General features: G+C 42.9%; 4 protein-coding genes across 7 annotated transcripts in view; 2 read left to right on the top strand and 2 right to left on the bottom strand.

The window, feature by feature from the left end:
- Positions 1-37: 37 nt before the first annotated feature.
- On the bottom strand, positions 38-2,522 carry thtpa (thiamine triphosphatase). Of its 2 annotated transcripts, none has more exons than XM_063912240.1 (4): positions 2,378-2,522; positions 1,497-1,566; positions 730-1,224; positions 38-618 (listed from the first exon to the last, which is right to left on the bottom strand). In XM_063912240.1, the coding sequence occupies exons 2-4, from the start codon at positions 1,564-1,566 to the stop codon at positions 518-520; spliced, it is 666 nt and encodes a 221-aa protein (XP_063768310.1). In that variant the 5' UTR covers positions 2,378-2,522; the 3' UTR covers positions 38-517. The 2 variants fall into 2 exon arrangements, with proteins under 2 accessions (XP_063768310.1, XP_063768309.1); XM_063912239.1 differs by having other exon boundaries at positions 730-1,227; positions 2,378-2,516.
- A 593-nt stretch (positions 2,523-3,115) lies between these two features.
- On the top strand, positions 3,116-15,144 carry zfhx2 (zinc finger homeobox 2). 2 transcript variants are annotated; one of them, XM_063912623.1, is made up of 5 exons: positions 3,116-3,252; positions 5,332-5,490; positions 6,836-6,896; positions 7,263-11,374; positions 12,097-15,144. In XM_063912623.1, exons 1-5 carry the CDS (start codon positions 3,247-3,249, stop codon positions 12,490-12,492), a joined length of 4,734 nt encoding a protein of 1,577 aa, XP_063768693.1. In that variant the 5' UTR covers positions 3,116-3,246; the 3' UTR covers positions 12,493-15,144. The 2 variants fall into 2 exon arrangements, with proteins under 2 accessions (XP_063768693.1, XP_063768692.1); XM_063912622.1 differs by lacking the exon at positions 3,116-3,252 and adding an exon at positions 3,510-3,591.
- Positions 15,145-15,539: 395 nt separating this feature from the next.
- On the top strand, positions 15,540-26,212 carry pabpn1 (poly(A) binding protein, nuclear 1). The gene is given in 8 exon segments (XM_063912903.1): positions 15,540-16,002; positions 18,029-18,137; positions 18,787-18,854; positions 19,665-19,771; positions 20,451-20,538; positions 21,033-21,223; positions 25,531-25,660; positions 25,662-26,212. Coding segments are annotated over 8 exon segments (894 nt in total). The 5' UTR covers positions 15,540-15,867; the 3' UTR covers positions 25,728-26,212.
- Positions 26,213-26,858: 646 nt separating this feature from the next.
- Positions 26,859-28,000, bottom strand: part of ngdn (neuroguidin, EIF4E binding protein) — a 4,196-nt gene continuing 3,054 nt past the window's right edge. The window contains exons 11-12 of one of the 2 annotated variants that reach the window (XM_063912934.1): positions 27,309-27,375; positions 26,859-27,058 (exon numbers count right to left, since the gene is read on the bottom strand). In XM_063912934.1, coding sequence (XP_063769004.1) covers positions 27,039-27,058; positions 27,309-27,375 — 87 coding nt within the window. In that variant the 3' untranslated portion in view covers positions 26,859-27,038. The remainder of the gene's footprint in view (positions 27,059-27,308; positions 27,376-28,000) is intronic. The other variant, XM_063912935.1, reaches the window with a different exon arrangement.

Below are 28,000 nucleotides of genomic sequence, written 5' to 3'. Positions count from 1 at the left end.
TGGAGCTGCAGAAAAATGAATCACACAGGAGGCTTGATGATGTAAGACCATGGCAGATATATTTCCACTTCTCAATCATCTCTCATAGACAACAAGAACAATCCAGCGGCTGAAGTCAGCATAAAAAAAGTCATTTCTGACCTTCTCATCGAGTGTCATAAATGTCTGATCATCTGTTATTTAATACAAAACAATCATTGTTAACGGCGAATCAACAGTATTGCACCACATATTTTTGCAGTGTTCACACTTCCTCTCACACTCTCCATATTACAGCCAGACAAAAATATAACTGTTGCATGTGTCGTATACGTATCTGTAGGACACAACCATTAAGTATCCTGCAAGTGTTAATTTCAAGGGCCTATTGTTTTCTAAAAATCCTAACGCATACTTACAATACTAACTCTGGACGATTCATAGATAAATTGCATTAAAAAAAAGGTTCAGTTATACAGATATGACTATGTACAGTACATCTTAAAAACGATTTAACCATTTGTGTTACAGATATGTCCTACAAAATATGTTCACTCAGTAGTTTTGCAAAGTGCTCAGGGTGATTTCTTCTAAGGTAAGCATGCATTTTTCCTTCAACACGCTTATCTCCACTCAGACCTGTAAAAAAGGAAGAGATTAGGAGGAGGAGATTAGCAACACATGTCGAATTTAATGGATATAATGATTCTGAATGTTTAGGATTGGGCCGTTTGACAGGTTTGAGCTCACCCAGCTTTCCCGCTGTTCTCTCAATCTTCTCCAGGGCCGACTGCACATCTCCTCCCTCTGAAAGAAGGACCTCTATCTCTCCCACATGGAAGCCAAAGTCAGCTTCATCAAGATCTACCTGCACCCCTTCCTCCTTTAAACTGAAAGACCTCCTCACTGTTGTAAACTCTGCAAAGCACACAAGATTATTTCTGATAATCCAAGACTCCTCCTCTTGTGAGGGGCTCGTCTCTGTCTCACTGTCCTCACAAACGTCTTTTATGACCTCTTTTACTCTCAGTTGAATTTCAGGCAGATTTGTTATCTCCTTGTAGCGGGAACACATTGCTGCTGCTTTAGATTGTTCCCTAGACGTCTCTCCTGCCTTGTCGGCTATTGTTGGGCACTTAAGCTCCCAGCATCCTTTACGTTTACGAAGCCACATGTCCCTCAAAGTCAGGTCAAACTTGGGGGTGTCAAAGTAATGGTCACAAAACTGCCGCTGACCAAGAAACACTGCTGAATAAAGAAGATGAAGAGAAATTGGTGATTAAAATGTATAAATAAATATAAAATACTAATGATGCTGATTCAGATCACTTAAACTTCATTATTAGCAACAGACAGATGGCCAGTGTCACTGCAGTTACAGCGCCATCCACAGCAATTAGTATTATTAAATCCTTCAGTGGCCATTTACAACTGGATGTGGATCAAATCATCAGTTAAATGCCTCACTTCTAAAGTTACACATGAGTACATTTGTAGTAGACAAATTGAGCACATACCCCCGATCTCCTCCAAGGTTTTCACAGTATCGGCAGTGCACACAAATTTTCTTTCCACTTCAACACTCATCTGAAATAATAAAACAAATCAATACTGTTTGGTCACAAATACAACTGAAGCCATTATATGATATTCATCTTTATGGTAAGTAACTTTATAGACAGATGTACATTTTATATCGAGAATTAAAAAATATATATTCTTAACAAAACGCACAGCTGCCTGGTAACATGTCATATAAAAAAAGAAACGTGCTTATACATACAAATAGAATACATTATAATGCATCATTACAAGTAAAAGTACAAAAGTATAAGTATCAAAATATACTTAAAAGTATGAAAAGTAAAAGTAATCATTCAGTAGATTGGTCTATTTCAGAATACTATATATGCTATAAATACATGTAATGAAGTAAAAGCACACTAATTACCTCTGAATTGTAGTGGAGTAGTACAGTACTAAGTAGCATACAATGGAAAGTAAAGAACAAGTATCTCAAAATTGTACTTAATTACAGTACTTGAGTAAATCTACTTAGTTACTTAACAACTATGTTATACTGTATAATGTGTGCATATTTCAATAATAACATACACTCCTTCTGTACATTAACCTTGGTTGGTCTTGCGTTTTGCAAATTATATTATGTCAAGAATACTTTAATTGTAAAGCTGTATTGCAAGCTGCCTGTTAATGCTCAAAACTCAATTTTTGTTGTTGTTACAACTGTCTTAGTTTTAAGTAATGTCGCAGCACTGGCAGCTCAAGCAGCCACACCTGTCATGAACCGGCTCGAAGCTGCTGCAGGCTCATCGTTTAAAATCACCAAAGAGTAGCAAAAACCACTATCAAAGTAGAAAACTGTACACTCACACACCTTCACAAGTCAAGTCCTCGTGTGCATATAATTCGGCAACGAAAAAAGCCAGCGACACATCAATCAGCAGCGCAAACACGTCAGCGCAGTTTATTTTGCACAGGCGTAATTGGAGACACCTATCAGGGCATTCAGGAACATCACTTCCTGTCCCAGTAACGCAGGGGCATACAGATGGTGCAGGTTTAATCCCCTCTGCTCCATAAATATTTATTCCACATACTCCACTGTTGATGTGTGCCACACCTATCGTGTCATTGAGTTGAAAACAAGTCATAAACCGCGCTCATAGTGCTGCGTAGGGGCTTTGCAGTCACACCTCTATTATTCAGCCTTAATTAACTCGTCACACTCTTTGTGACAATCCAGCTTGGCAGAATGGGGACTCATTTTTTATTCACCTTTTAATGTAAAAAAAAGAGGGAAGATTCAATGTAATCTAGGATTCGACACAGTTTTTGTTGGGAAAATTTTTTTCTTCCCTTCTCTTTATTGCCCAATTATTAATTCAACATTCATTAATAATCTCTAATTTCTGCGGGGTTACATAAGGGATTTGATAGCCGTCCCTTTTGAATGTCAGCAATCAGCCTTGGGGGGAGCTGTGGTCTGTTTACTAGAGGGAAGAGGGGAAGGAGAGAGGGATAGGGCGAATGAAGGGAGGGGGAGAACAGGAGAGAGAGAGAGAGAGAGAGAGAGAGAGAACAGGAGAGAGAGAGAGAGAGAACAGGAGAGAGAGAGAGAGAGAGAGAGAGAGAGAGAGAGAGCGAGAGAGAAAGAGAGAGAGAGAGAGGGCAGGCAAGAAAACTTTTCAGTTCTGAGGAGCCACGGAAGAAGCGTGTGTGTGTGTGCGTGCTGGAGCGGCGACCATGCAGGTAAAAACGCATTAGCTAATTGCTCTGAACTTAATTAAACGTCTTTCGCAATCGGTTAATTGTGCTGATTTGAACGGGGAGAGTGGCCTGCGACTGATAGAGGATCGAGCCAACGACGGTTCGTGCCCCTTACTAATCCGATCCCTTATAGAAATCCAACATTAAATCCAAACTTTTTTCTGCCTCCGGTCTCTCTCTTCGCCTCCCTACACCACCCCCATCGTCGAGGCGACCGCGGCGCACGTACTCCGTTTCAAGTAGCTTTTCAGCGTTTAATTCGTTCGCCAATTACGGCGTGAAGCTGTTAAAATTATAGTTTAAATGGCCATGTGTTGCACCGTAAGTATTTAAGGTATGAATTTGAGCGCTAGGACGCGTCAAAAGGGGGTCTGCTGGGCGGCGAGGGAGGAGGGGGAGCGAGTGTTTTCTAACACATCTGTAAACGGAGCCCACGTTCATTAATTAAATGGCTTTAGTCCGGCTAGGCCTCAATTTGCGCTGTTGAGCAGCAGGCGGCGGGCGGAGTAACACTACATACCCGACTGTCAGCCTACAATCAGAGGGGTAAGGAAATAACTCGAGGCCGAGGTTTTTGATCAGCGCTAGTGAGAGTATTTTGTATCCTGGGTGAACTCGGTGTTTTGGAGCTGCAGTTCCCACCTAGACCAGGCAGAGTTTGCGGAGAGCAGCCAGTTGGAGACAGTTTGAGGAGCGGTTAATTATCTCAGCTAACAGGCTAGCTAGCAAAGTGACACGACTGTTATTAGCTGTTTAGCTGTTTATTAATTTAATGACCGTCTGGGCTACAACGGGAGCGACATTATGCATACGACTGTACTGTGTTTAGCAGTTTCTGGGAAGTGTCCGGCTATCACTGCGGTGTTATTTTCAGTAAACTAACAGCTAACGAGCATTTCTAGAAACACGACTGTAATGCGACGTTACAGGGGGGCTTCTCAACCTCACGTTAGCTTGCTAGCTAATTGATTCATCTCCGGTCGGCATAGCTAATTAGACTGCTCATTAATTGGCCAACTATGAGCAGAGATATGTCAAACTGGGTAATATATCTTGGCTTTCAATTATGAAACTCGACTTAAGGAGCGTTTGGACACGATATACACCGCAGATATAGACTTTTCGAAACATTATCTGCTCATATTACCCTGCTAGCTTGCTAATTGGCATGACGAGGAAGTGAGCTTTGTAGCTGTGTTGGTATTTCTCCTCATGGGCGAGGATTGCTGTCTTGCTTGCATCTTGGATCATGAAAGCTTGCAGAGAAATACATCAAAGCTGCGTGGTGAAATCCAGACCAGTGGTCTATTTTGACTTCCTTATAACTGCGTGGGAGGGAGTAACAGTTATTTGATTACGCACGTCGAGCTTCAGATCATATTTAATATATTGGCCACGTTCCTTGTTCAAAACTGGGGGGAAATAAGTGGTTCCACAGAATGTGTACTCGTAGTACATTGTCAAGCAGTGCATGTTATGATCTGGATTGAGCATTACTGCACTATGTTCTGCATGTATGACATGTCGTGTGAATGTGATAAGTGAGTTTGCTGAATGTTAGATTGATTTCAAAGACTTATTAAACAATATATTATTTAGAATTCTCAAAGGTGCAATGTAAACCCTTCTGAAACATGAGGTGGCTACTAATTTACAGGACAAAGATGTAATTTAAACATTTGCATTATTGTGTAATTTGACACGGTCATTGAATATTAAGTGTTGGGAACCTCCCTAAATAACAAAGGTAATGTTGAAGGAAACTTCAAAGAGCTTTTAAAGAATGAAATACTGATCTAGGAATAGTTTAGCTGTTAAAAGGGACACATCATATCTATTGAGAGCTATGTTAAATGGCTTCAGGTTCAAATAGTTGAAACACTTTCATTATAAATCTTTATCACAATGGTTTGCTTTTATCTTTTCGGTGTGCTACCCTTTTTCTGATCTTGTTGAAATTACTTGATTTCTTTTGTTTTGCATTTGTGATGAATAATAATAACAGTCTCAGAAAGTGTGTCATTCCTTAACATCTTCTATTTGTATTTATTTTCTTGTTAGGAGGAGTCTGGTGAGACATTTAGCACTGAAAGCAATGGAGTGGCTGAGTGGCTGTGCCCCCTGTGCCAAAAAGGGCAACCCAACAGAACCTGCCTGTCTCTACATCTCACTGAGCAACACAGCGTACTTCCATCGTGTGTCGACAATTTGCTGGACATTGTAAGTATGGCCGGCCAGCCTAGTCTCCTTGAAGTGTAAAACCTAATTACTTTGGGTTGTACATAAAATATGTGCGTAATGTTTAATGAGCCCACTTGTTGCTGACTGATATACCGGGGTTGGACCAAATATCACATGCATTGCAAGGCTGTAGCTCTGCAGTAAATACAAATTATGTGATGTGGGAAGGAAACTGCATTAGCAAAGACGAACAGTAGTCACAGATTGTCAATGACTTTTGCTAAACATATGAGTTTTACCAAGTAAGTACTCACTGCTGATGTACTGTATGATTATTTGTTTCTGTTACTTAGTCCTCCCTATGTTGTAGATTTTATGTTGGATACAAAATGAACCCCTCAGACTTATGGATAACCTTATTTGTCCGCTGGTTTGAGAGACAACTAAGATTGGTCACAAAAAGGCTATGCATTTGACATTTCTATTTAACCAAAATGTTTATCCTATGATGTGACCATATGTATTTACCTATTTAAATGCTCATTACTATTCACAAATGGGTGTTTTATTCAAGCTGTTATTTCAGCAAAATAATCATAAATGGTCTTTTACATTTTTAATAACCCTTTCCTCAGCCCAACAGTTTTACATTTCCTTTTTAGATGATTAATTTTTTCACACAATTAGGAGAAATATACACGTGCAGTATTTCTGCATATTCTTTCAATACATTATAAGGGCTGCGTCTAATGATTCTTTGGTCAGAAATAGTGAAAATGTCCCTCAGAGTTATTCAAAGTCAAAGATGATGTCTCTAAATGTTTTGTTGATCTTGAGAGGCTTTACACTATTTTTGCATGTAAAAGGATTATCCAAATAGTATCCGTCTGTTGACTACTGATTAGTTAACTAATCATTACAGCTCTATTACTTAGTGTGAATGTGGACTTGGTTGTTTCTGTTCATGACTTATTTATGCAGATTGACTTTTGGGAGGCAAACTCGGCCCCTAATTGTCAAAGTTATTTTGATTCTTTCATTGTTTGGATAAGTGTTTGGTTGAGTAGAGAATAAATTATCACTGCAATTAACACACTATTTGCAATGGGTGGAGGACAATTTAGCATGTTAAATGTAAAGAAATGGAAGGAATATTATTGGTGGATGAAATGATCAAAGACCTCTTAATTTATGCCTTTAGGGTAATTTATAAATTAAAGAGTTGCCAAGCTTGCTATGTGTAATATAACCGCACTTCAATGAGTTACGCCCAAATGTTGTGCTGCTCAAAAGCCACACAGCCTTCAGCTCTTCTGAAAGGAACCGTTAGACTTAGATTTGCAAGGGGAATTTTGCTTACACTCCCTTTCATTTTCTCAAACAGGCTGTTATAAAACAGGGTTCCAGTGGAGGAGAAGGAAACAAAAGCGATCTTGAGTCTTCAGGTGAGTGTGATAATACTTTACTATTTTCATCATGGCATCATTGAGCACTGTAGTACCATGCATGTGTGTCCGATGGTTTTCTTTATGTAATTATAATAACACTGTAATTACAACCTTTTTTTATCCAGCTAAACCCTAATTACTCTACAACTGGATTTTTATAATATAGATATGCGTGGCTCTTTAAATGTGTGACAATTCAAAAGTATATAAATAAAAAGCAAGGATAAGCATTGACAATGAAACGTTGCAGATAATGTGGATTAAACGGGCCAGATAACTTTTCTGGTCTGTATTTTGATTTGTTCTGTTAGACCTCAGCTTACTAGAACATACAAATTAAACGTATGTTTTTATTTCCATCAGGTGCTGAATCTTCCCAACTGAAGCGCGCTGAAGTCAGCGCAGATCCCTGCCAATCTAGTGAGAGTTCAGACGCCATCCAGACGCCTGGAGACAAAGAGATGGAGGAAGAGAGAATAGCGGAACCAGAGGGAGGCGAAGCTGGGTCAGTGCCAGGAGAGGAGGGAAATCAACTCCCAGGAGCCAAACAGCAAAATACAACTGAAAACACAGGAATCCCAGACAATAGTGAAAATTCAGTTAAAAATGGTGTGCAATCTGAAAATAACACCCAGTCCTTCAAATGCAATGCCTGCCAGGAAACTTTTCCCGGCAAAACTGCCTTGAAAGTTCATTACAACTCTGCATCCCACATCCAGAGGATGACAAAAGGCTCTGCAAAACAAGGTGGGGACAGCGATTTCCCGGCCCCCTCGGTTCCTGTCCTTTCTCGGCCATATCCATTATACAAACCCTACCAATGTGTTACATGTCAAGTCTCCTACAATCATGCCATCACCCTTGAGAGCCATATGAAATCTGTCTTGCACCAGACCCGTAGCAGAAATGCAAAAAGCGCAGTTGCCACTGCTAGTTTGGGAGGAACCACCACCAGTGTTTTAAACACTGTAGTGACCACACCTGGAAGTGGAACCAGTCACTTAGTTACCACTACCAACTGTGCTGCTCCTGGGACCTTGATGGTGACTACTACAAAAAAAGGAGAGCAGATTCAAACTTCTCAAGTAGCTCCGTCCCTCCTCCCCTCCCCTGTGGCCTCAGCTCAGGCAGTCTCAGCCTTCCTCACCCTCCTCACATCTAGCCCCAACAACCTCCCGCACTCTCTCCTCCCCTCCCTGTTTGCAGCTGGTGCTGCTCCTGGTGCCGCCGTGCCTCAGCTCGTGCCTCAGCCTCAAATGGTCATGCCATTGATCTTGAATGGGCTCCAAGCCCAAACCCAGCAGCACCAAGAGAACCAGCAAGGCCAGCTCCTAACCCAGTGTCTGCCATTGGTAGGTCTGAGCGCAGCACAGCAGGCTCTCCTAACCCAAAGACTTAACAGCTTACAAAACCTGTGGCCCTCTGCAGGAGTTCAAACAAACATGCAGCCCTGCCTGGAAGAGCAAAAACAGACAATAAAGTGTGAGAAAGAAGAGCCGGTCAGTGATGTGAGTGAAGAGAATGGCTCAGATCAGATCAACGACGGCAATAGCCTGATTACAGAGGACAGTAAAAAATCTGCACAGTGTCCAAATCTAGAAGGCAAAGTGAAGGTTGAGAATAATGAAGACAATGGAAAGGCACATAGAGATAGCACAACAGATGGAGACAGCTCGACTAATCAGTTGGACCTGGAAGGTGATAAAGACGCTAGCCTGAATCTCTCCCCAGCGGGCACAGACAAGAGCCTCCGCAATAAGAATCTCTCGCCTTCTGCATCTGTGCCCAGCAACTCAAGCCTAAGTCCTTTACATTTAAATCTTACTCTTAGCCCTGATTCTACCCCTCAGAAATCACAATCGGGCACTAGCCCTTGTGGCTCTCTCGGCACCCCAAAGTCCAGCCCAAATACAATTGCCTTAATGAAGAACCAAGCTCGAGACCATGAAATGGGATTCATTTATGCAGACCTTCCAGTGCTGTCAGAGTTCCAGTCAGAGGTTCTCTGGGCGTTTTTTGAGTCACGCAGTGAGGCTGATGCTGCAAGTCCTGCACATGAGGACTGTGAGGCGCTGGGCAGAGAAGTAGGGCTTTCTGAGGAAGACGTACGTAGATGGTTGAGCCAAGCCAGATATGTAAAACAAAGGCAGAGGGCCACAGGCTTAGAACACCTGCAGCGCTTGGCTGGATTTACAAGGCATTCCCAAAGCTCAGACAATGACTATGACGACGAGGAGAGCTCACTGATTATAGCAGAAGATGATGTTGAAGCATCAGGGAGCCACGCAATGGATCTGTCTAGAACCGGAGGGAAACGCAGACAGAGGAATTTGGGAAGGAGAGGTCGGGGGGATTCCTGTCTCACTTCGGACTCTGAAAATGAGGTGTACACCTCTGTCATTGTGTCTGATGAGGAAAGTCAGAATGGGTCTTTAAGGGGGGGGCCTGAGAGTCCTGCTAAAGACGGACAGTCTGAATTGGGGGTTGGAGGAAAGGTTTTGCGCTCTACAACCGTGTTTCTATCTGATGCAGAGGATGAGTATGAAGATGAGGAGAATGAAGGGGGTCCAAGGGCCAAAAGAAAAAAACTGAAGGGGGAGTTTGAGCTTGATCAGGTGGAAGTGAAGAAGGAGAGACGGGACTCGGATGTCGATCTGGAGTTGGAGGCCCAAGGGGATCCTCCAGGTTTGCATTCCCATGCTGAAAATCCAACCAGTGCTGTCCACTCACTTCCCCTGTCCCTTGCTCCTTTTTCTACTCAGTTCCTCAGCCCCTATATCCTCTCTCTTACTCCTACACTGCTTGATGGGAGCAAGTTACCCCTTTACCCTAACCCACCAAATATTACACGCTTCTCCAGCTCTCTTCTCCCGCCTTCCCTCTCCTCACACAGCCAAACTTCCCACTACCTGTCGAATGGTGGTGACTGTGAGTCCGCCCTGGATCTCAGCATGGGAAAAAATAACTCAAAATCTGCTTCTTCCTCATCATCTCTGGCTGATAAAATTGCAGCACAGAAGGGACAACTGCTGGATGGGCTTGGCTTGAGGCCAACCTCCAAAGGTCTGGTAGTAGTCCAGGTGAAGCCTGAACCTGTTAATTCCATGTCCTCCAACAGCAGCATGAGTCTGATAAACTTTAACAACATGTCAAAGTCTAGTATTTACATGAGAGCAGCAGAGAAAATGAATGCCACACTATTGGAAAGAGAGCGCGAAAAGGAGAAGGAGAAGGAGAGGGAGCAGGAGCAGCAGCAGAGGAAGTCCAAAGGTAAAAGGTATCGGGATATGCGACGTTCAAGAACCATCATTCAAGCTGAACAACTTGACATTCTGTACGGCTGCTATTTCAAAGACCCCAATCCTGGGAAACATGAGTTTGAACAGATTTCAGAGTGGGTCCACCTTCCAAAGAAGGTTGTACAGATTTGGTTCCAGAACATGAGGGCAAGGGAACGAAAGGGCGAGGTCCGATTCATCAGTGATGGGACGCTGGCAGCGGTTGGAAAACCTCTAATCAAATTTACCTGGCCTCTTTCCAAACCCATTTTCTCCAACAAACCTGCTCCAAATAATAGTGGGTGCATCACAACTACTCCTATTGTACGCACCCTCATTAAGACGGAGAGAGAGCCAGTAAAGGAGCTGGCCAAACCTGTGGGGAAAAAAATGTGCCCAGTTCCTATCAAGCCGAAGGAAGTTTCCTTAGTTTCCTCGACCACAGTCTCTCCTGTGAGCAGCAGTGCTTCTGCAGTGCCAAAGACCAAGCACGAAACCACCAGCAACGTCACCATGGTCAAAGTGGCTCCCAAAATTAACACCCCTGTCCTTTTATCCCCACCAAAGGATCCAATCCCCATTGCACCAAGACCAGTCCAGAAAAGAAAGCTCGATGAGGAGAGTGACGAAGAAAAGACTGACGATGAGAGGGACAATGAAATTGAGATGGGTTCTGGACCAGGAACCACTAACCGCATGGTGCCCAAGCTGCCCACAGCTCTCATCAACAACAGGCCCTCCCCCGCAACAGCGGTGCCACAAAAACAGAACGGGCTCAGCTACTGGACCCCCAAGGTTCCCATTAAGATCAACACTTTGTCACGAGAACAGCTGGCTCTTCCGACACACTCGTCTCCTCGTACCATCCCCCCTCCTCCCACCCCCAGCATTGCACCAGTGAGCCCAAATACCCCAGTCTCTGCCAAAGTGGCCAGCCCCTCCACCCCGGTCGTAGCTAAATCAAGCCCGACAGAAAGCAGCTTTCTGCCCCACTCATCCAGCCGAAGGCCACGCACACACCTGTCCTGCCTACAGCTGTCCATACTGCAGTCCTGCTACGAGACCTGCGCCCACCCTAATGCAATGGAGTGTGAGGCCATCGGCACCGAGCTCAACCTGCCGCTCAAGGTGGTGCAGATCTGGTTCCAAAACACAAGAGCCAAGGAGAAGCGCTGGAGGCTGCAGCAAGAGAAAATGGTAAGTGGGCAAGGAGACGTAGTATCTGTACAGTATTTTTCAAGGTCTTTGGTACAAAATGGCATCATTGTTCAAACAGTAATGTAATGTAGGTCACTGACAACAGGAAACTTGTTATCCCATTGCTGCTGTGCACCTTTTTTTATACTAAAGCTTGGCAATATCTATTATCAGATATTGACTTTCAGTAAGTATTCGAAAAACTTGTGTCCCCAAATGAGCAATACTATACAGCAGAGTAAACAATGAGTCAACTTTACCTGGAAGTTGCAGCATTGCAGGAAGGGGCATATTGTGGTGCACTTACTGTTATTGTTTTACAATCTTAAATAAGAGATTTCAAGTTCATTTTAATAATTAAAGTTTTTCCTGTGATGTGTCGCAGATTTGACATACATTTCCTATATTATGATATACATCGCTGTAGGTTTAGTATTCATATTGATACTGAGAATTTCATTTTCAATTCTTTTCCATCTGAAAGCAAAATGTTTCTGAGCCTGAGGTTCTGTACAGCTGACACTCAGTGTTTTTAATGTAGTTTAGTGTTACTCTTACCAAAACGGACTTTTCTTTTGTACTAATTTTGCTCAGTTTTAAGTTGTCATACAATGGAAACACGCATTTCCAAAAGAGTTTAAATATTTCAGAATTTGATTGTATTAACTCATTTATTAATGACGTGACGTTAAACTTGTTCTTGTTTCCTTTTTCATTCCCAGTCTCCTCTGTCAGGTGGAAAAGTGGACATGAGCTCGGGAAGCTACCTGCAGTACAACGCTCTCAAAGCCAATCGTCCCATTCTTCCGAAACCAGTTCAGCTGACCGTTACTGAATCTCCAGCTTCCCCAGTGGCGGGTCAGCCAGTGCCGAAGGAGACCCTTACAGGCCGATGTGACGCCTGCAGCATCTCCTTTGAATCCCGGGCTGCAGCGAGGGCGCACGTCTTCTCCCCACGTCATCTTGCAACCCTGAGAACCACTAACTTTGGCCAGCCGACGACGCTGGTCAACAAGAACGGAACCAGCTCACAGGTCCCTCAGTCCACTCCGGTAACCAGCTCGGGAGGGGAGATGGTTATCGATTCGCCTCCACCCACGGCCACCAGCAACAGTTAAAGACTCAGATCAGGATTGGTCTGCACACTGACTATTCGTGGACCCATTTGGGCTCCTCAGATTTTAATAGAAATTTGAGCACTAATCCTCAAAAGCTAATATGCTTTAGTTTTTGAAAAACTAGCTCCCCCAGCACCCACTATCCCTTGCTCAACCTTCGCTGACTCGAAATCCGTTAATCTAAAGACTTCACCTGGAATCAAATACAACAGCAAACTCTTCCATGCTGCTTCACACTCACTCGGATTCTGTCTTACAAGTGATGAACTCATCTCAATCCTCACTGACTTTATCCAAACATTTTTGGTCCTACGCCTGTGGTTATATATGACCTTACTTCAATGACCTTCCTATAATTTGTCAAGGCACTCAATTTCGCCATGCTTGAACTTTGCTAACCTAAAGACAGATGCAAAAGTGTTTCCTGTTTGCCAGTGACCCCTTGACGATAGGCCTGGAAACTTTTTGGGATAATAACATTACATACTTGCATAAATAACTCCCAGTTTTCTCCTGTGGAATTGTTTTTCTCATGCCTACGTTCACTTGTTGGGCAAAGAATGCTTGGATATAATATGACTGGATTGAACCATTGGGAGAGCAAGAAGTGGTATTGACAGTCACCTTTTTTTATTTGCTACAGAAGTGTGATCTGAAGAGTGTTGTGTCCACTCATTGGGATATAAAGAGGTACTTTAGAGAGAATAGGGCTGTTGAATTGTCCCCATTTACATGTTAGCAGTTTTCATGACAATCCAAATAGACAGGGCAAAAAGAGAGGCTGAGGAAAGTCTCGGCATACCGCACTTTTGACACATTTGACCTAGTTTTAAATGTTTTTAAGCATTCTAATGCAAGTGTCTTTTATGGAAAGATACATAAATGCATGTTGGATGCCTTTTAATATAAATAACGTCAGATAAATTGATTTTTGCTAGTCTCATAAAACCTGCTTTGGTTGTGAGCATACTATTGTACAAGAAGCAGACCTGGGTATGTAAATGAAGAGCTCTTTTCCAAAAGGCTTTTATATTATTATCGGGTGGGAAACATGTCAATGCCATTCTGTACCTAGAAGATTGCAAATTCCACCTCTAAACTTTTTAGCACTCATGGCCAAGGACTATAATTACATAACTACCAACTATCTTGTTTTTGCAACAAATGTATTTGATCCTGTGGATTTCCCTTTCCCTCCAAATGGTATATAGCTCATTTTGAAATGCAGCTTTTCAGACTTGTTGGGGAAAATAAATGTTTTCACCAACTGTGGGTGTGTTAGAAAATATAACAGCCTTAAGAAGAAACACCACCAGGTAGATGCATTTAAGCCCAGGTGATCTTCATGTAATATTAGTGAATTGATTTCATCCTCACCTGGCACGGAGGGTCTGACCAATTTAGTGTATTAACGGTTTTCTTTGTCATAAATACTGTGCATAAGACAGGAAGTTCAAGTACTCATTTTATTTACTTTGATATTTATACAAAAGTCAATAGAAGCAATTCAAAACTGATGTAACAGATTTTTTTATTTAGGTCAAAAGCCAAGCCTCTAGAAATATTATATAACAGGGCTGGAAATGGGCTGTTTCCTATACTTAGTTCCCCACGCGTTTTGTTCTGTTTTGATACAAAAAGTTACTACTTCTGGCCATGTTCATTCTGTGACATGAGATCTCATATCTGGAAACCATAACAAGGGAGAAAGTTGGGTATTACTAGTATCCTTAAGGGACTAACGGATACTCAAATCTTGAAAGCAAATTGGGAAACATTAAACGTGTTGACTGAGAGCTATGGTGCTGTGTTGAAGGACACTTAACATACTAAAGATGTTTTCCTTCAATTTAAGTTGTATATTAATGTTACTATTGATAGTTTTAACAAAATGCAAAACTAAAACTTTTGTAAAGAAATATATAAAAAAATAACTGATATTCCAAAGTAATCCTCCCTTCGCTTTCTGTCATTCAAAAACCAAAAAGCAATCTTGAGGTCGACAGAGAGCAGGAGAGGTGTTTGTAAATGCAAACTGTAAAGGACATCCCACAGCTTGACACTTGCACTAGTCCACAATTTTTGCACAAGCTACAGACATTTCAAATGAACACAGCCATTTACACGACATTAAAGTCACTTGGTGTGGTTTTTGAAACCAGGATGGTAACAATGTCCTTTCATGAGTAATAATTTCTACTCCTGTTGGAAACTGTATCTTGTGTGTCAAGTAACTGGACTGGAGTGCTTTAACTTCAATATTTCACAAATGCACACACACAGACACGGTGTTGCACTGTCCAAATTAGATAAGTTTTTTTGGAGATCTGCTTTTTACTCTCATGTTTCATTGTCACTTTGATTATCACTATTGTTATAACTGTACTACTACTTATAAGATTTTTCATTACTACCCATCACTGTTTTTGATTATTATTGATCCATAATGCTTTTAATGCCACCTTTTTGCTCAAAAACAATATGGTGTTCCTCTAATATTGAACAATAATAGTGGCAGTGTTGTTATGGAATGTTAGATTTTTGATTAAGCTTATTGTTTCTCCTCCTCACTTGTACCTGCCTTTTTGTGTTTGGTCTCCATTATGCTTTCTTTGATATACAGAAAAATAAATAAAATCAGTTGAACAACAAGTGCTTCTGTCTGATTGCAGTGCAATTGGGACTTTTGTCTGTACTTCGTTGGTCTAAATTATATAACCTTTTTTTTTTTTTAAACGTGCATTTACAAGGGGGGCATATTTCAAATAAAGGTCACTCGGGTCACACTGGAGGAGACAATTGAAATGACACTCAAGAGTGCCTGGAATTAATTTGCTTTGCCAGTTTACTAACCACCGAAATTAATATGATTGACAGAAACCTAATCCAATCAAAAGCCCACATGCTATTTGGGAACCGGAAAATCCTGCGTGACTATCCAATAGGAACACGGTAGACATAAAAAAAGGAACGTCCAGAATCATGCGCCGACCAATAGGATTGAGAGTTTTACGCCCGCAGTGATAAATGACTCCGCCCCCAGCTTCCATTTCTGAACTGAAGGGACGCCGCCGCTTCGCGTAGACTCCTCGCCTTTTTTATACACTCATTTAAGTAAATAAACTAGGTTCTTTGTCGTTAACTGGGACCATTTCTTAAAGGTATCGAGTGAAACAGCAGTTATTTTTCATCGCGGGGTGCTGTTTCAGTAGTGGCTGGAACTGTAGCTAGCATTTTATTCCCCATTTTAACTTTACTAAGCGGCGTTTTCCGCCGTTTTTTTTCTTTCCGCCGCCCCGCTCACTACCCCCTTGCGCGTGAGTAGGGGCCTGCAACGTTGATTTGGCCACGAGGCGCGTCGGTACAGTTGGAACGATGGCGGAGTTCGGCAACGGACTGGCGGAGGAATCGCTACTAGATTCAGACCCCGGACATCCCGAGCTGGAAGACCCGGGAGTCGGTGACGAAGAACCGGGGTTAGAAGAGGGGGAGGCCTCGATTGAAGACCCGGTAAGTGAAGGGCATTTTTTGAGCGTGAGAGCGCACATGGTTACCGGGGTAACTTATGGCAGAAGCCTAGAACGTAAGGTAGTGATAGTAGCGATACATGTGTTCATTTAGTCGACGAATATTGGGTCACATGCCTTGTGCGTTACTGCTATGCCATGTCGGTATTGACCGCCATTGTGGTTCACGCAGTGCAGTAGAAATGGGTGGTGACATGCGTTGTGTCGGCAGCCATCTTGGCGCAACAGCGGCGCTAGTTTCTCTGCGCCAGGGAGTAGCTCGAGCTGTTGAGGGGGGGAATCCTCGTCTCTAAAAAATGTGAGACGGAGATGCAGGAGACATTCAGGGGCGAGGGTAGGACAGGCCGTCTCCATTAGCCGCCACTGTGCGAGTCTACGTGCTTGAGAAGGCGACCTGCTTACGGTAATGATTTATTTTATATTTGTATCTCCACCGTTGTGCAGGCTGCTGCTGCATTACAGAAACCGGTGTGTGCACACGCAATTGACATAGCATCGGCAGGCTAACATTAGCTTATCACAAGCTTCAGTATTAAGTGCTGCAGCTAAAATGAACAAGGGACATGTCAATCGTACTCGCGATATAAAATGTGGCTTTGCACCTTCAACTATTAACCTGCTAGGAAGATACATTTTTGATTACAGGAGCCTGACAGGCTAACAGGCTAGCTGATTTTAACAAAGCTGGGGTGGAGACAGACATGCACCTGGTCATCGCTGTCATTCATTATCAGATTGTTGGTATTGCGGATCAGTGGACACCAGCTAAATTAGGAAAAAACATCACTAGCTGTCCATCATTTTTTTCATCACCTGCACACTCAGCACAATCCACGATAATGTCTTTGTAGCATGCCCAGGTGGGTTTTGATGTTGCACTGCTGTCTGTTGGGCAGTGATAGCGCGGTATGCAACGCAGAAGCAGGGGGTTGCGGTATTTGAGGGGCTGGGTTTGCATCCTTCAATGTTTTGAGAGCCTGAGAGAAGGGAGGGGACTGAAAGAGCTTCCACTGAATATGCGACAAAAAAAGAAGAGCAAAGGTGTCGTGTTGCTTGTTTTTTGACAATCTTGCCATGTACGTGCATTACTGATTCTCCGCCACGATATCGATATACATTTGGCTAAAGGGTGGATGGCTAAGAAATGATGGGGTACAACACATGCAGTGTGTCACTCTGCACCCCCCTACTCTGGCCTAGTGAGAAGACCCTGCTTTATATATGGGTCTGTGTTACTGCATGTACAAAGAGCCTTTACATACACATCCTGTCAGCTCAGGCCTGGATGGAGCTGGACTGAATCCCGCTGTGCTGCAGTGCACCACTGTTGGACAGGGGGGGTCCACTCCCATGTGAGGACATCTCTCAGTTCACTGTAGGAATATTTCTTTTGGCAGTGATTGTTTTCTGGGTTTTACAATGTATTCTGTCCTCAGACCTCATCATCGTCTCTGGCCCAAATACATTTCCAGCTGTGTTTCCTGAAATACTATAATTTAATTTCAGTTGTATTAGAGCTTGACATGTTCACTGTCAAAATAAATCAAATGTCTATCACATGCATGAACCCATAGAGATGCCTGCCAGAGCATGTGTACACATATTTGTAATCCCTCAAATTATGTACTGGAATTAATAATTAATTGCGTGTTTAAAATCTTTAAATGTAATAGGTGGGCAGAATTAGCACACATACTTGGTTCTCCTTAGACCGAGGTCATGTTAGGACTGCAGCATCACTTACACATGTGCAGCATCTCCGCCTCCTCTGCCATCTTCCTGCAGGGCTGCAGCTAACAGTTAGACTGGTTTCATTATGATTTAAGCTGACTAGTTATACCTGGATTTACTAATAGTTTGATAGTTTTGTCGTCTAACATCTGTCGCCACAGCTGTACTTCCCTGTAGCATACCTCTTATCATCCAGTGTGTCGAGTGATACTGACACTGTGAATATTGTTTTGGTGTGTTGCGCTCACAATGAACTGATGGTTTTGTCTGTATTGCAGGAGCTGGAGGCAATCAAAGCCCGGGTGAGAGAGATGGAGGAAGAGGCAGAGAAGCTGAAGGAGCTCCAGAACGAGGTGGAGAAACAGATGAATCTCAGCCCCCCACCAGGTGTGTTTGTGTGTGTTTGTAAGTGGGGAAACCTCTTCCCTTTCCCAATTGGTCCACCTTTTCCATTTCTCCCTCTACTGTCAAATGAATTTAATTATGTCAAAAATAATGAAAGAACAAGGAATTAAATTATTGAATCCTCTTCAACCTTTAACCCCAATTTACAGTTTTAACATTTGTGTGTTAAGATATGCACTTGTTTATTAATGTAGTGCCTAAAACTATGATTCATCGATCCGCATGTATAACCTTGTTAGGTTTGACATCTAAACCAATATTTGATGCACGGCTTTGTTAAATGAAGCCTGTTTGTTTGTCTTTTAGCGGTGCACTTGATTTAATGATACAGTAGTGTAGTGTAATAGCACAGCCTCAAGTGTGCTATTTGAAGGCTGGTTCCATACCAGTGTTGTGCATCAATTACTTACTGCACAACTTGCAGATCAATTTTTAATCTTTTTAAAGGTTTCGTATAGCTGCAGAAATACAACCAAAAAAAAGGCTGTACTTCACAAACGTCCCTTGGAACCCTACACCAATTTCAGATCATACAAAAGCGAGGCCACCTCTATTACCTCAAGCTTAGACTTAACATTGTAAATGCATTTTAAAATATTAAGATTTGTTTCCCCCTCTTTTCCCTGTGCAGTCGGCCCTGTCATCATGTCCATCGAGGAAAAGATGGAAGCTGATGGCAGATCTATTTATGTCGGAAATGTAAGTAACTGCCTCATTTAGATGCTATTTTGGCCACATTTGTTGTTGCAACTTGTGAAACAGAAGGAAAATATGATGGGTTTAACACATAATCATTGCTTTAGAGTGATGCAAGTCTACTAGCCATGTTTATATACACACATTTAGCTGGGAAATGGTGCTGATGGTGTCCTTCATGCAACAAATGCTTAATTGGAATTGGGTGGTGGTAGCCCAAAGACTGATATTTTGTAAGTATTCACAGCCCCTTTTTGGGTTGCAGTCTTGCTAGAAAATGACTCCCAAGAGCGTTGTTTGGGGCTTTCACTCTCCTGTGGGTGAAAAAAATGGGTTTCTCTTTGCTCCTCTGCCATAAAGCTACAGGACGCACCCCAGCAACAATTGTTTTATTTACACCGTCTTAAATCTCAGCAATAGAGTATAACTTCTCCAGTGTTTCCTTTAGGTAGCTACACACTGTTGCCCCTTACACACTAACCATTTTGGGGCTGCATGCCATAGATTGAGTCAAAGCTGTGTATAAAGGAGTAACTGAACTCTGGAGGATAATCATTTTCTAATTTCTATTAACACTCTTAAGTCAACCATTGTCTGTATTAGGGCTTGATTTTTACAAAATGTGTAGATTTGTTTTTATAGTTTGTATCAGTCTGTAAAATAGTACATTTTAAAAGGAAATGTGATCAAATTTTCGAAATGATTTTTGGTCAAAGGTTTGTGGAAGACGAAAATGAATCTTGATTATATGTGCAATTGAGAAGTGGTAATGCAGCTCTCGATGTCTAACCTTTTTATCTCGTCTTTCTGCAGGTGGACTATGGTGCCACGGCAGAAGAGCTCGAGGCTCACTTTCATGGCTGCGGTTCAGTAAACAGAGTCACCATCCTATGTGACAAATACACAGGGCATCCCAAAGGGTAATACACCATCATAACACTGTCTCTTATCATGCAGTGTATGAATCAGTGGAGGGGTGGATCACAAGTTGTATATCAAATGCACCAAAGTCACACTGTTGGCAGAGGAAAAAGAAAACAGCCGTGGGTGGACAGATTTCTTTCCCGTCTTCTCATTGAGCATCAATACAAATGATGAAGTTTCACTAAAGCTGGATAGTTGAACGTGATTTATTTGTCATAAAGGATTTGAACAACTGACAGCATTTTGTGAGTGGCTTTTTCACTTTCAAAAAATCTGGTATCCATTGCTGACATCATAAACTCTTCATTAAACAGTTTGAATTGCAATTTGTTTTTTAACAGATCAATAAGATTAGTAAAACTGAGCCTCTTTACAAAGAATCACGCAAAAGCACCATTTCAAATTTGTGTTAACCTCATGGGCTGCAGAGTCCTTTACACATGTTCAATGTGAGGATGTTGTGAGTGTCTGGAGGTTGAGATAAGATAAAGACCTCGGAGATGTCCAGACACCAATGAATTAGATATGGTTCGATGAGTACCGACACTGTCCCTCGCACACGCAGTGATTATTCAAAGCTTATATAAATCTTAGGGGAACGTTTTCGGTGTCCACACATACATGCTGTACCAAGTCTTTGTCTCAAATTGATGATCATTTTGTCTTTTTCTTCAGCTTTGCATATATTGAGTTTGCAGACAAAGAGTCTGTTAGGACAGCCATGGCTTTGGACGAGTCCCTTTTTAGAGGAAGGCAGATAAAGGTAAGATCTCTATATTTGATTTTAAAGTTCCCTCAACTGGGGGGTTCGCTCATTGAGATTTCAGCAGTTATAGGTCGTTACGACAAGAAAAGTGACAGCGTTGTGAAAGCGGAACCAAAACTGGAAAGTTACTTTCATTTACTCTTAAATAAGCTTAAGCATGTTTGTCCTTTCTTTAGAAACTGTAACTTTACCTCTGTGAATTGTTGAACCCAATATATCGTGGTAACGGTGACTACATCATCAAAATATGTATAGACTAAGCATTGTTGGATCTTACTATCTGACTGTATTTCTCGTTTAATGATTACTTTTGGTTTTGTGGTCAATGTTTTTAATATTGAAACTGGGTGTTCAATGAATGGAATGGCTTTATATGCCTTTGGCACATCATTGACCATACACGGCCTCAGAAACCTTAATATACCTTTATCATGAAAAAGAAACGCTCTAATTCGTTTTTGTAACTCTCTTCCTGGATACCCGCTCCTCAGGTTGGCGCTAAGAGAACAAACAGACCCGGCATCAGCACCACAGACCGCGGCTTTCCACGGGCTCGGTTCCGATCACGGGGCGGCGGTGGCGGAGGGGGAGGGGGAGGGGGAGGTGGCGGAGGAAGCTTCTCGTCGCGGGCACGCTATTACAGTGGCTACACACCACCCAGAGGCAGAGGCCGGGCCTTCAGGTGAGCTCACGCCGAGACAACTCTCTTCTGGTAGCCTGGAAGAACACTGCACCTGCATGCACTGCACCTCACTCACTGGCTTTTTAAAGGACAAGACCAACGAGGCACACTATCAGGTATCTGTTGTACAGACAAGGGATTCAGAATACGAGACAAGGATGTGGTTAGAAACACGGGTATATGCCATGTGGTCGGGTTAGAAATCACAACGGTTGTGGAACTACTGGGCTCATTGCATGTCACATCACATATAACCATTTCAACTCCGTGCACATCAGTGTGTTCATCCCAGGCTCTACACATACACTCTCCATTAGTTGGAACTAAGTCAGGTCAGTGCCCAATGCCCATTCTACGTTAATTAATTGACAAAAAAAAGATGCTGGTAAAACTCCGGCGGCTGCTTCCTAGGCAAATGTGTTTGGAAATATGGGATGTCATTTGTAATTGGATCCTTTTTATAGCAAAGCCATGATCAATCATTTTACATGGCAAAGTCAGTACTGTGACCCTTAGCTTGGCTTTTCTCTACGGCGGAATTGTGGCAATTGTTTGCTCCATCCCATCAATCGTGTGTGTTCATAAGTGCCACTACTGTGATCCATGTTGAACCACAGTTAACCTGGTGTTGATCAGTGTTGTGCACAGGGTGACATTCTACATGCTGTTTTGTTAGGCTGTGATTTAGCGCTCTGCAGTGAGACCCTGTGAGTCTTTTGTAGTCTTTATTTCTACTGCAAGGCCACTACAACTTAAAATGTTTACAGGGATTAAAACACCTCACAGTTAACTATAAACTGCACAGTTTTAAAATCTGATGGGTTGTTTTCTGCATAAGCAGCAGTGTGATAGGCTGTCCCTCTGCTGTAAAATGTTGCCAGTCATTGAAAGCAGAGATAAATCCAGGCTACAAAGAATCTCACTGGTTACTCCATAACTGAGGAGGTGTGGCACCAAACGAGTTGAGCAGCATGCCAACTTCCCTACACACGCACTGAGCTTTGAGATGGAGAGATTCTGATTCGATCCACCCTGCTAAGCATCTGGAACCCTTTGCCTTGGCTGATGCTTAAAACTTAATGTCCAACAGAGAGGATTTTCCAGGAAAAGATGCTGCAGCAGTTCTTTTGGAAAGCTCTTCATACAGAGATCTGTATTTCAGACTCTAAGATGGTTTACCAAGTTATTCTGACAAGCCCATATTTATTCTAATTATTTTATCTTGCTTGTTTTTCTTAAGTTTTTCCCCTAGCTTTTTACTAGTATGTGTGCAATGAATTCCCATTTCAGCAAGGCTGCCTGTGACGGGTTACATCTCGAGATATAACCTGAGGAAGGGTAACATCTCTGTTCATTCCTTTGTGTGAGAAAGTGTCTGAACCTCAAGGTCAGAATCTCTCTAATCACTCTGTGCGCTCACCCCCCCGCCCCCCCGCACACACATACCAAGAAGCCCTTACCCTGCCAGTGTACTCGCTGCTGAGCGGCAGGACAACACACAGATATGTGGGGAAGCTAAAGGGTTGTTTATACTAAATCAAGTCTGCAGAAGCTTAAAGAACTGATAGTCATGAGTAGTTTATCAGTGTAAAGACTCAAAGCATTCTTTGCATTTTCCTTCAAAGGCTTTAAGTTGTTGGTGAGTGTGCATAGGTAGTGTTTGCGCAGTTATGTTAATATAATGAATGGCACAAAAACTGAAACTTTTAACAGGCTGTGCTAAGAAATGCAAATTAACAGTTAAAGATGTTAATGAGTAACTTGCAGTCAGATGGAACATGGCAGTTCCAAGGTTGTGAAATAGTTTGTTGTTGCCAAAAGTGATACAACTGTTTTAATAATCATAGAAAACAACCTCCAGCGGATCACAGATAAGCTCAATGTGAGGTTGTATTATCCTACAGCATTGGCTAATGTGTTCTGACCAGCTACAGAGTAGCAGTCAGAGAGTTGTCCCACCTTAAATGGCCTTGGTCACATCTTGCAGAGGAGGCAGTCTGGTTGCTACATTAGGAATTCATCACTCGTCTTCTCAGGACTGTGCTGCACCTGAACAGAATCATGTTCAGATCCGAGCTGATTAACGCTTTTCACGTTTGACTTGTTGTTGGGACACATCCTTGGTGAAGAATAACCCAAAATCTTTGCAATGACCCATTGTGAGCTTGGGAAGATTTCCTAGTCTTAATGGGCATAGAGTTGCACTTAGACCTTGCACCTTGGCTGGAAGCAAGTCATTTATTATTATTATTATATGCACGTAAGAAATTGGCCCTCTCTCCAGCTTTGCCTTGATTCACGTCCTTATCGTCATCTTCCCAAGTTTACACGATGAACATGTGAGATTTTGATTTGAGCCAGGAGACTTACATGATGCGGGTTTATCTTTGCCTACCTGTGCTTAAGTAGAGTGTATGTCCTTGCATGTACATAACCCCCTCCCACACACACATACTCCAACCCAGATTCACCTTTACAGCAATCACTCCCAGAAACGAGGGTTCATTACTGCAGCCTGACCTCAACATCTAGACTGACAACCACGGGCTTCCGTCCCAGTGTGACCTTTTTTCTGTTTGTTGCCACTGAAGTGTGTGTGTGTGTGGGTGGAAGAGGAGATGATGTGTGGAGGGGTTGTGTGTAAGGCAGTGTTTTGAGTGTATATAATAATGCTGCAGTTGTGAGTCTCCTGAATTGTCAACTGTGTGTATGTGTGCTGTGTCTTGCTTGGGGCATGTGTGGTGCTGTTTGTCCTCAAGGTCTTTCCCCACAGTGACCCTAGAGGCGGCTCTCGCACAGAGAGAGAGAGAAAGAGGGAGAGAAAGTGCCTTTGCTGTCCCCTCACACCCACACACTCACACACTAATGATTATTCCAATATCTGGAAATTAAACACTTTCCTCTTGACAAAGCTGCTTTCAGCTTCTTTCAGCACTGTAGTCCACTCCTTGTCAATACCGTTAACATGGTATGTGGATATATTAATGTGAACACTGTCATATTGAAATAAATATACTCTTTTCCCTTCAGTTTGCAGACCCTTTCTCTGGCCACAGTCACACACACTTACACATATTATTATCACACCAGGAAATTGGTGTCAGTCTTCTTAAGCCAACCAGAAAAAAAACTCACCCTCTTTTTCTCTCTCTTTTCCAGGGGCCGAGGGCGAACAACATCGTGGTATTCCCCTTACTAAACACACCCCCACCCCCACCCCCTCCCAACACTCCCATACTATCAACCCTCTTCCCTCTCTGTTCCCATTTAAACAACAAAAAAACAAACACAAACACACACACACACACACACACTATGAAAAAAAAGTCCCCAACAATAAAAGAAGAGAATCCCAGAAGAGAGAAAAAAAAAAGACAAAAAAAGGAATTAAAAAAAAAGCTCTCCTGGACAGAGAGACTGACTGGCCGCAGTGTGCGATTGTGTGTGAGCGTGCGTGTGCGGAGGTTGATGCGTCACCCCTGGTAAGGTATCAGTTGGCCATTGGGGAGAGAAAACAGTGGCTCCTTTCTTTGGTTCTGTTGGTTTTTGAGGGGAGGGGAGTGGGAGGCGGGGCATGTGGGGGAAGAGAAGATGGTGGTATCTCAGGCTGCAGATGTGTCTCCTTTGGTCTGGCTGTGACCTCCTGCTTTCACACCATCACCAACACAGCCCACCCACTCACCCTCCACCACCACAAAAAAAAGACAAAAAAAAAAACGTGTGGGGGGGGGAGGGAGTGGGGGGGCCACAAGAAAATCTACTGTCCTGTTTTTAATGTACCGTACATATGTGAACTTCCACTCAGCCAGGATATCTGTTGTGTTTAAAGTTTGTGGTTTGGAGTATATCATTACCTCCTCCTCCCTGAACCCCCCTTTGTGTCTGCCTCACCCCTTACCCCTCGCTGCATTTTATAACTCATGCTTTTTCTCCCCCCCCCCCCCGCCCGCCCTGCTCTTTGGCTCATCACACCATGGATTGTGTTTTCCTCTGGACAGTGATGGACCCTCAGTGTTCAGTGGGATTGTACATGCTTAGTTTTTTTTTCTCGTGGGCGGGGTCTTCCTGCTGCCCCCCCTCCCCTCCCTGCCGCTCATCCATACTTGTCACCTCCAACTCAGGCATGGCCACAGCTCGTTTTATTCATTTGACAGGCATCAATGTTTTTATTTCGTGCACCCCCCCCCCCTCCCTCCATCCCCCTTCTTCCCTCCCCTCTCTCCCTTTGTGATCCTTGTCTCCCGTCTTCCCCCCCCTCCCCTCCCCCGTCCTCTCTCTGTATATTAGACCACTTCTTGTCGTTTCAGGTTTCAGGACCAGTGGAGGCTGACGACCCCTCCCCAAGTGGCGCAGGCCCCCCCCACTGTCTCCGCAGCGTCTCTCTCTCTCTCTGCTCCCGCTATGCACACTCACCCCATCCTGTCCGTGTGGGGGGGCCGGGGGAGGGGGGCAGGGCGACCACAGGCCTGCTGCGGGGGGCATTTACTACAACAGCAAACGCTGATGAGGCTTTTAGACCCTTTCACACTTCCACACACACACACACACACACACACACACACACGGCACGTTAACAGGCAGCCAATCAACACATGATTTATATTCAGAGAGCTGATGCCAACTTAGCGGAGTGGCAGGCAAATCTGCGTGAGGGTGAGGAAGGCAGGACCAGAGACGAGGGTGTTTTTCGGGGGGGTGTACAGTGCGGACCTTAAAACCCCCCCCCCTTTCTCTGACGACGCGCAGTGCAGTCACGGCTTGTCTGAGGAAGGCCGACAAGCTAACGGCATTGAGTATTAATTTAATTATTGGAGTGGGCCGGCGCTGTTATTTTAGGGTGGGGAACGTCAGGGGTGGGGGTTTGTGTGGAGACTTTCTTTTTTGAGCAGGGGGAGTGGGTTTGAACAAGTGTTTTGCTTTTTTTAATTTTATTTTTAACCCATGATCCTGTAATTAGAGAAAAAAAATAAAGACATTGTGTAAAAATGAGTCTGTTTGTGTCTGAGTTTGTTCTGGCTTCCGTAAGAAGGGATGCTTTAACATGTTATTATATTCAATGTACAACACGATGTCTACTGAGGAAACATTTAGACTGAACACGATGAGTTTTGTACTCCTGAATGATGTTTGCAGCCTCTCCATGAGCCCTCTGTGTTATATCATGAACTGAATACATTTGGGTTTTGAATTTGCACCTTAGATTTTGATATTTTGACCAAAAATTAAATAACCACATTTGCCAATGAAAAACTTCTTTGGTTGTAGACTGAAGAAACATCTATATTAAGGCTTACTAATTCCCACTCACTGGGGTTACCTTAGCACCTCACTCTCACCCAGAGACCAGCCTACTGAAATGATATGTATAGTTGTCAGGTTGCTGGTGTGCCTCCTGCAGCAGCCTGATCAGCATCTGGCTGCTTCCCGAGCTATTGTGTACACATAGGAACTGGATGTGTGTATTTAAAGGTCAATGAATGTAACACAAGACATGTCCTGAAACACACCCCCATGTCTCTTAGCAGGAGGTTATGGGATGGCACAAGTATTCGGCTTTTATCAAAATTGATGATACAGGAACAGTGTGACTGCCCTCTAATGGACATAAATAACATTTGACAGACAAATGCAAGAGTCAAATGTAATTGTTTAATCCACAAACTGAATTAGACATACATATTGCAGAGGTGGAGAACTTATAACAAGCACCACTTTGTTCCCAAATACTCTGAATTCTGAAGTATGAACCAAAAAGATGATGGCTGTTGATAAGTCCTCTTGTCATCATTTGGTCCTCTTCCTTCACGTTGCAGTTCTATTTGTGCTTCTTGAAAGCTGCAGAAAGGGACAAGCAGATATTCACATAAATAGGATGCTTTGTTTTTTTAAACATTGTATTGACGCGTTAATGACCAAAATCATATTCGCATAACCTTTGGCTCTAAAATGAAGATCTTGTCTAACCTAACAAAAATACACCAATTACTTTACAAGTCAATGAGTAGGATTCCGAGGCAATGGAGCATCATTTTTCTCAAATGGCAGGAACTGCATTTAGTACTGTGGTGTATTTGAAAGTCCTTACCCTTTCTTTTGGTCTTCTTCTTCATGAGTTTCTTCTTTTTCTTGGGGCGAGAGTTAATCCCATCCTGCTGCAATAAAGACAAAGTCACATTAGGAATGTGATCAAAAATAAAAACAACGCTCCCATTCATGCCGGACCGAGCCTTTAAGCAACAACAACTGTGTCTTCTCATGTTGTCTGGCACCAAATCTAAACATAGCTCATGGATTTTCCAAACACATTAAGCTGAATGATTTTTCCACATCTGCAACAGCACGAGGTTGGCTAGTCATTACTCGGTCTCATTAATACTTTTTATGACAGTAAATTCAGACAGGGTACAGAGGGGGGTGGCTGGCCAAACCTGTGTACGCTTTAAGTGGAACGGCCACCAACATCATTGCCAGCAAAGCACCGGACAAATGGCGTACACATACGGCTTTGATCGCGCCAGGCACAGCATGCGTCCTGTCTGACATTCATTACGTGCTGTTGGCAGCTCAAATTGAATAAAAGTAAATATTAACAAATCAGTATGTCCTGTTCTCTTCAGTTAAGAGTCTTCTGCTGGATGAGGAACTCCTGTTCTGAGACTAACTCAATAAATTCCTCTCAAAAGATCAAACTTGCTCTGGTTAAATATTCTGATTTATACAAATGTAGCTCAGTGAGTGGGATGTGACCCCCTCTTTGACTGGTTGATGTAAAGATGT

Source organism: Eleginops maclovinus, chromosome 21, assembly GCF_036324505.1.
Source record: "Eleginops maclovinus isolate JMC-PN-2008 ecotype Puerto Natales chromosome 21, JC_Emac_rtc_rv5, whole genome shotgun sequence".
In the NCBI taxonomy this organism is placed as follows: Eukaryota; Metazoa; Chordata; class Actinopteri; order Perciformes; family Eleginopidae; genus Eleginops; species Eleginops maclovinus.
The sequence above is the reverse complement of the archived record's forward strand: the minus strand, read 5'-3'. Positions and strand labels throughout refer to the sequence as shown.

What these genes read in the sequence shown, in the direction of transcription:
- thtpa (XM_063912239.1), bottom strand. Translation starts at nt 1,566, where the DNA reads ATGAGTGTTGAAGTGGAAAGAAAATTTGTGTGCACTGCCGATACTGTG. An exon ending in AACCTTGGAGGAGATCGGGG is followed by an intron (nt 1,228 to 1,496) that starts GTATGTGCTCAA and finishes TTCTTTATTCAG; the next exon opens with CAGTGTTTCTTGGTCAGCGG. An exon ending in GAGAACAGCGGGAAAGCTGG is followed by an intron (nt 619 to 729) that starts GTGAGCTCAAAC and finishes CCTTTTTTACAG; the next exon opens with GTCTGAGTGGAGATAAGCGT.
- zfhx2 (XM_063912622.1), top strand. An exon ending in AAGCGATCTTGAGTCTTCAG is followed by an intron (nt 6,897 to 7,262) that starts GTGAGTGTGATA and finishes TATTTCCATCAG; the next exon opens with GTGCTGAATCTTCCCAACTG. An exon ending in GGCTGCAGCAAGAGAAAATG is followed by an intron (nt 11,375 to 12,096) that starts GTAAGTGGGCAA and finishes TTTCATTCCCAG; the next exon opens with TCTCCTCTGTCAGGTGGAAA.